The sequence below is a fragment of the Pyrus communis genome, chromosome 15, assembly GCF_041283825.1.
Source record: "Pyrus communis isolate YQ-2024b chromosome 15, ASM4128382v1, whole genome shotgun sequence".
NCBI classification, from domain to species: domain Eukaryota; kingdom Viridiplantae; phylum Streptophyta; class Magnoliopsida; order Rosales; family Rosaceae; genus Pyrus; species Pyrus communis.
In genome coordinates, this window is record NC_142579.1 from 8,356,263 (window position 1) to 8,364,099 (window position 7,837).

The 7,837-nt window shown below is 39.0% G+C and overlaps 1 protein-coding gene across 1 annotated transcript; it reads right to left on the reverse strand.

The window, feature by feature from the left end:
• Nucleotides 1-1,339: 1,339 nt before the first annotated feature.
• LOC137736185 (uncharacterized) lies at nt 1,340-6,660 on the reverse strand. The gene is made up of 5 exons (XM_068475510.2): nt 5,133-6,660; nt 4,227-4,975; nt 4,057-4,146; nt 2,125-2,874; nt 1,340-1,917 (listed from the first exon to the last, which is right to left on the reverse strand). The coding sequence occupies exons 1-5, from the start codon at nt 5,239-5,241 to the stop codon at nt 1,783-1,785; spliced, it is 1,833 nt and encodes a 610-aa protein (XP_068331611.2). The 5' UTR covers nt 5,242-6,660; the 3' UTR covers nt 1,340-1,782.
• Nucleotides 6,661-7,837: the final 1,177 nt, after the last annotated feature.

Below are 7,837 nucleotides of genomic sequence, written 5' to 3' on the forward strand. Positions count from 1 at the left end.
CATTTATTTACTTCTGCCAGTGGCATGAAAATAAAGCTCATTAATTCTCATCTCTTTAATTAAGTAAAAACATAAGTAAAAGCACTTGCCCAAAAAAAAACAAGAAAGATCGAAAATACAAGCATCCACTACCTCCCAGAGTGGTGCAAAATAATTCAGTTGACAACAACAAAGGATAAACGACTCCGGCAGGTTGCACCCGATTGGGTTCGTCTAATTACTACCACAGTTCCATGTAAAAAGAGCTTTTTAATTCGATGGGAGGGTCAATGTAACAATTCATAGCCTTAGGGCAGTAAAGTGTCCATTTTAAACGACAGACCAAATTATTACACATCATGGAACCCTTTAAGGGAAGGGTCTCCATTTGTTTTTTAAAGTGAAGACTAATTATGAAGCTAACATCACATCAAATTTCAACGATTTGAACTGTTTATTTATTTATTTTGAACAAATGATATTATGGGGAAGGGGATATGATAAGCTTTATAATGGGCTAGCAATAATGTGGTTTAAATTTGCTTTTAACGAGAATCAAACCCAAAACCTCTCACTTACAAGTGAAGTGGAATACCACACTTTGTTCAAAGAAATTGGCAAGAATAATCTATGAATTGAGACTTACAAAATAGATGATTCAGATCGTTCAAGTTCGATGTAAAGTAGGTCCCACAACTAATATTCATTTTTTTAGAAAAATAAGAATCACTTCCCTGAAATAATATTCGTTCAAGTTCGAGTAAATTGCAAGGGTGCAAATTGTAGACACCCGTATTTCTATATTTTGTACCACATCTTATTAGTAGATGATGCGTAATGTATATAACCAAGATCCAAGGACATAAATCCATTAGCTAACATAACATTTATACCAACCAACTTTAGTTAAGTGACATGAGAACTTTTATTTTTCTAGGTATAAGCGATAAAATATGTAGTGGATTTGGGAATTAGGGAAGTGTGCAACGGGTCATCATAAATAGGTACCAAACACATAAGAATCTTTTCCATGTATGGCAAGGCAAATTCAACCATGGGCACCATCTATTCCTCCTACTTTTGTTGACAGCAAATCTCCAAAAAAACACTTCTATCTACTTCAGTTCAGCACTGCAAACACACCCTAATTCTGCCTTAGAGTTCATGACAAACATCTGAATGCCACAACTTCACATTTTGTGGTTTTATTTGCTCACATTTGTACATGAGAATGAAATCCATAATCAATTTCTTCTGTTGCATTATTCATCGAAGTTCTTAGAACCATCGAACAAATAACAAGAACTTTAACGAGAAAATATTAACCAACGACTGCAAAAACATTCATACCAAAAAGAACTAAAACTAAAAATAAACCATTTTGATTTCTTTTCCGTAAAATTTGACCAAAAAACATCATAAGCTTTTTCTTGTAGAATGAAAACCCTCCTGAAAGAAAAAATGAAGAAAAGGACCAAAATACACCAAAATATCAATTCCCCATTCTTCTTCCACTGCAGACAAAATAGCCCCTAACCTATCTCTCCCCATTAAATTTAAAACCTAAACGAAAAAAGAAAAAGAAAAAAAAAAAAACCATTTTAGGCGGACAGGATTGGGGCACCTGTAACTTATTGCACTATTTGCAGAATCCAGAGTTCGAACCGAAACCCATTCTCTTCTTTCATAACCGAAACTCATCAGTTTTCTTTTCTTTTTTTTGCAAAACAAAAGAGAGAAGAGACTAACCATCTGCCATCAAAAAATTGAAAATTCTTGGATCTGTGTAAGGGAAAAAGTAAATCAAGCTTCAGACACAGAGTCAGTTGACCTCAATTCGGACCGAGCCTTGCCCAAATCAGTCACAGGAGATTCAGACACCACAGCAAGCTTTGGCTGCATGCCTCGGCACTTCATAGATGGTCGTGATTTCATGTACTGCACAAGAAAGAGCACAGGCAAAGAGTTAATGAATTGCAAACAAATTTTTAGGACTTCAAACAATAACAAACTACGAAACACTGCACCAATTAAATTCTTAAACAACAAAATATTTAAACTCAAATACGTCAATTCAGATCAGCTTGGTAAATCCCATCTTTGGAGCAACCTAACACTTACTAGAGCCAAAAAAGAGTTCTTTACCTGGTCATAAAATGCATTTATCTCTTCTTCCGTAAGGCCACCATCATCCCCAGAGTTTTCCTCCCAACCAAGAGATCGAAGGAAACGAGCCTCTTCCTCGTCCGGATAAACTGCCGCACTGGGGCCAGTATCAGAAAACTTCTGAACATCTTCAGAGCTATCACCATTGCCAGTCACCAGAGCACCATTTTCAATGGTGTGAGGGCTCGCAGGATCAATGAATAATTCCCTAGTTATGTCACCAGATTTTTCCATAGTTGGAGATGAAATGATAGGGGCTGAATCTGGGAGAGTAATTGTACTGTTCATCAAGGTTTTGTTCTTCAAGCGTTTGAAGAAATCATTCCGGCTCTGGACTTGAGACAAAGAAGGTCTCTTTTCCAACGTGGATCCAGATTTCAGATCCAAGGCTGCTACCTTGCGATCCACAGATGAAAGCTTCAGGTGGTTGGGGCTTCTTAAGGGAACGGATGCAACTGGGGGAGCAACAGCAAGTGGGCTATTTGCTGCTCTGCTAGCATTACTTGTTGGACTAGTGACATCCTTTGGTGAAGAGGAGACTCCATTTTCCCATACTGGTTTGAGAACAAGGAACTTAGAAGTCTTTGGAGCATCGGACTTGACAGAGCCACCACGAAGAGATTGATTTTGCAATTGAGAGGGCTGCTGCTGTCCAACCTTAACTGGCGCATTTGTTTCCCCTGGTCTAGCTGCTGCTTTGGGCTTTGATTTGTCAGAAGAACTGAGAACCTGAAAAGAAATAAGATAATTATTACCAGAACTCAAAAGAGTAAAGGCTTCTAAAGCTGGTAAATTCAATGTTCGTATTTACAAATACATTTACTGTGCACGCACAGTACCACAGCATTTTAAGGTTGCATTGTTTTGACACATAACCAATGTCTCTTACAAGGTAAATTACAAAAGTATCCCATATGTTATTCAGTACCTACAATTACATAAAAAAAAATAAGGAAAAAAATCTCCAAGAGTAGTAGTTCCGCAACAAACTATCATGTCCACCTACTCCCAAAATCCCCATCATGCATGGAACAAAGAGAAGAGAGGTTGAGAGGGCATAAGTCCCAGGGAGTAAGAGCGGGAGGGCACATGGGCATCAGAAGAAAGAAATGGAACCAAACCAACTGTATCTAAGTTATAAAATAGATTGTCGCGTCTCTGAAATAAATAGAGCCAAACCAAACAAAGCCACAAGATCAACTTACTTGCATAGTTTTAGAATAAAATTAAACTACTAAACTAGCAATTGTCAATGAACCTAAAATTACATCCCCATTCAGACTAAGAATAGAAACTCAAGTAAACATGTATTCAGAATTGCTATCAGATGTAAAACTCAAAACATTTATAACTTGTAACTTGAAAGGTCGATCTAATCACAATTATAGCATCAATCCTACAATATTCAGTTTTGACCTCTTCCATATGCCTCTGCACAAGTGAGATCGTGAAGTTCAATGTCAACGAAGGTAATATTAGTCCCAACCATTAACCTAAATTATTGATATACGGGAGATGAAAAGGCTAAAAGAACTAAAATTTCAAGAAATTGACTACCAAGTTTACCAACACATACTGAAATGTGGTTCTTGGTCCACTCAGAATGCAAAACTAAGGTTAAGCATCAAAGAAAAGGTACATGAGGAAAAGGTCACCATGTAGCTTGCACTCTCGCATAACAGCTTGGTTTTTCTACACAATTCCTTGATGCTCAATGGTAAGGTAAAAAATGCAAATATATATGTTGAGAAGCATAAAGGTAAACAACATAAATAATAAAACAAGAACACCATCTTGAACAATACAAATGACCGATAAAATATTACTCTAAGAACTGTCTAATAAATCAGAATTCGAAAGTTTAATATCTATCAAAACAAGCTGAAGCGAACATCAGTGGAATTTACTTACAGAAGGTTTGGGCATCGAAGGTGTCACTGGAATTAATTGCCTTGATTGCTTGATTGCCAATTCCTCAAGCCTCTGTGTCTTGATAGACAACTACAAAAGAAAGTGTCTCGTCAGATTAACCACAGGCACATATTATTCAAATAGCACGAGACAAATCAAACTTCAGTTACCTGAGGAACAGTGCGAGCTTTTGCTGGAGCTTGTGACAATGCTTCAGCCATGTTAAGACCAGACATTGCAGTTGAAGCCCCAGAACTTGAAGTGGCAGCAACAGTTGGTTGAACAGGAAAGGATCCTGAGCTACTGCTCCCAATGATAGTAGAAGGGACCTCAGCCAGAGCTGAGGTCCATCCCTCCCCACCAATTAAAGCTGAACTACCAACAGGCAAGCTTTGAACAGCTGTGCTAAATCCAGGAGATGGAACTCTTCCAATATCAGGTGCAGCTGGCCTTTCTTCAGTTCCAAGTGAGGGAAAATCCTTATCAAACACAACCTTTTGAATACCAACTCCAACACCAGAAAGCAAACCATTGCCATTGTGATGATTGCTATTACCGGAACTTTTTGAGTCAATAGCAGCTCTTCGGGGCAAAAGTTCAGTCTGCTTCCTGGACACCATAGACTGAGAGCGTCGCAATGTATCCTTCTCAACCCTGCTGGTAAAAATGTTTCCTAGAGGGTCAGAAGAGTCACGGTCCCAATGGTCTCCAAAATTTGATCTCTCTTTTTCCTTCTCACGGTCCTTATCACGGTGGCTTCTGTTAAAACTACTGTAAGCATGCTTTGCAGAACCATTACTAGAAGTTCTCCGGGAATTGGAGGAGGAAGAACGGTCCAGGAAAGAAGAGCGCGGTGTATCAAAATCAGTTATGCTCTTTGAGGTTCTATTTCGCAAGTGATTAGCCAAAGAAGAAACATCTGTATAAGAATTACAAACATAACCTAAGTCAGACAATGTACCCAAAAGTTCCATTGTAATAGAAGCCTCCGCAGTATGTATGTGTAAGCATGCATGTGTATGAATAAAATCAAAAGGAAAACACTGGGACCATAAAACTTGGATAGCGGAAAGTACCTGAGTGAGAAGATGATGATGCAAAGTGGTGGGCTGAACTGCCACCCCCAGTAACACTTCCTGTACTTCTCAACCATTCTGGAACTAAGGTGGGTTCACTTCTTTCCATAAGGAGCAGTGAACATGATCAGCTATAACAACAGAAACACTTCTCACCTTCTCCACCACCTCTGTCCTTTACCCCAAACTTATTATATTTGGACACAGATATACCGAGTTTGAACAAAAATATTTCTATCTTCCACTTCAAGAGCCAATCTTGCTTCAACCAAGATAAGCAAGTGACTACCACAACTCAAATTGTACTCCTCACTACAATAAGAGCTGGTTGCTTTATCCGTATCTATCACAACTAGAATTTGCTTCTGTCAAACTTATGGAAAGATGAAAATATCCACAAGTTCTGTACCCAGAAGGTACTCGTCAATATAGAAGAGCCAAAGTCCAACTTTCGTTTCCCCTAAATAACCAATCCTGCTTCCCAGCCGCTGCCAGTTAATCAAGTAAACAGTCTCCGATATTGCTACGATTTTACCAACAGAATGGGTTATATACTACAATCTACCAACACTATGGGACTTAGAAAACGAAACAGATTCTAACCAAGGTGCAAACACAAAGGAAATGCCAAGAACAAGGTGCATGTCTCGAATTGCAACACGATAATATCGAAAACAACGGAACCCAAAGAATATAAAGGGGGAAAAACAGTCTACGCCTCCATCTTCAATTGAAAGATGGATTTGCAGAAGGGAATTGCAATCTCAGCAGAACCTCATCTTCAAGCCCAATAGAGATAGAAGCAATTGGGTGTTTGTTCACTAGGCCAACAATGAATAACAACAACCCATGATTCTCACACGAAAATTCACACCCATCCAACGGTTCAATCTCACAGAGACGATTAAAAAAACCTAAAATTTGGGACTGAACGCCGAGTAAATGCGCTGAAATTGAAACCCTAGCACATATATATATGTTATATTTGTATCTCTTCTCTGTTTCTATAGAACTCCCAATAGACCTAGGATTGCAGAGTCCCCAAATTATTCCACCAAAGCGATACGAAAATATTTAGAGATAGAGAGAGAGAGAGAGGGGAGAGAGAACAAACCCTAGCCCCGCGCAGTGAATTGGCGATTAACCAAAACGTAACCGTTTTAATAACCGCCCCCAGTATATTCTCTCTATTGAAAACAATGCGTTTCAGAGTCCAGAGAGAGAGAGAGAGAGTTTCAGAGTTACGGAGGTGAGAGAGAGAGGGGGAGAGCGGCGGCGAGAGGAAGCGCGGCGGCAGAGGAGAGGAGGGGGGATTGGGGGAAACGAAGAATGGGGTTAGAACGCTGTGAGAGTCTGAAATAATAGGGTTTTGTTAGTCTTGTTTGCGCGAGAGGGGAGAGGGGGAGAGAACTTTGGGTTTGGGTGAGAGGAAGGACGAGATGGTTGGGTTGTGTTGTGTAAATTTTGTGTTGGTTTTTAGCGACACTGGGAAAGGATGAAACGTATCATGAACACCCTCTTCATCTTCTTTTTTATTTTTTATTTATTTATTTTTTTTATAGGTAAAATAGGAAAAAATTATCTTAATTTTATTTTTCTTAAAGTATTAATTAATGAAAAACGCATGTCTTCATTTTTGTTATCAAAATGTCCCCGAACAATAGCATACGTATCACTTTACCTCCCTTCTGTTGCAACTAATTTCACTTTTTTCCTTTAAATTTCATGTGTCTCGCATTACTCAAGTTCATCAATGCTGTCCAATGAATTATTAACTTTGGGTTACGATGTTATAGGCTATTTAACTGAAGGATTATCGAGGGAGGGAGATAGGGTGCATTGAGAAGAGAGAGAGAAGAGAGAATTTGTGAATTTTGAGGTATGTGTTATGTCAACCCATTGTGTCTTTATTTATAATAATAATGAAGGGAGAATTGGTGAATTTTGAGGTGTGTGTTATGTCAACCCTCGCCTCCAGCACAACCGCGAAACCATCGCAGCTTCATCTTCTTCCTCGAACAGGTCTGCGAAGCCACGATCTCAACATTGCATTGAACAAGACCATGAAGCCATCAATCCCTAGTACGATCCCAATGACGTTGTCGTCTCCTCCACCTTCGCGCCCCTCAACCCCTCCCGCCGTCAACACCATCGTCAGGGATTTGATGCAGAGGATCCGATGGCCACTGCTGCCATCGTAGCTTCTTCCTATTCCGATGGCGTCAAAAGGTTTTTTTAACCGTTCGATTTTCTTTTGAACAACTAAGATTGAAGGATCCTTCGAATTCGAATGGAAGAGATTCGGAGAGGATCTTTTCCCATATCTAAAAGATATTATAGAATCCAATAAGGATTTACATAATCACATTCCTAATTAAATTAGGATTGCAACAATCTCCCATGAGTGTATAAATACTCAAATAAAATGTCACATCAAGTCTTCAACAACGAAGTAAAAACAATTGATGAAGTCGTCGGTACAATGAGTAAATGAGAGTCTCAAAGCAAACGGAAGAATACATAGTAATAAAACTCATAAAACCTTGCAAGTGATATCATGTGAGAGACATGTGACGTATTTCCAAGTGCAAAAAACCCACCGGTCTATCACAAAGATGTCAATTACCCCCTTCTCTCCAGTCGAATTTCAAGTTTGTCCTTGACTTGTGTCACATGCCTCTTACATGACACCATTTGATGAGAAT

Bases quoted from the DNA above. Each gene is read 5' to 3' on its own strand.
- LOC137736185 (XM_068475510.2), bottom strand. From the start codon at position 5,241: ATGGAAAGAAGTGAACCCACCTTAGTTCCAGAATGGTTGAGAAGTACA. The intron at 4,976-5,132 runs GTACTTTCCGCT...ATTCTTATACAG, and splicing joins ATCATCATCTTCTCACTCAG to ATGTTTCTTCTTTGGCTAAT. The intron at 4,147-4,226 runs GTAACTGAAGTT...TTTCTTTTGTAG, and splicing joins AAGCTCGCACTGTTCCTCAG to TTGTCTATCAAGACACAGAG.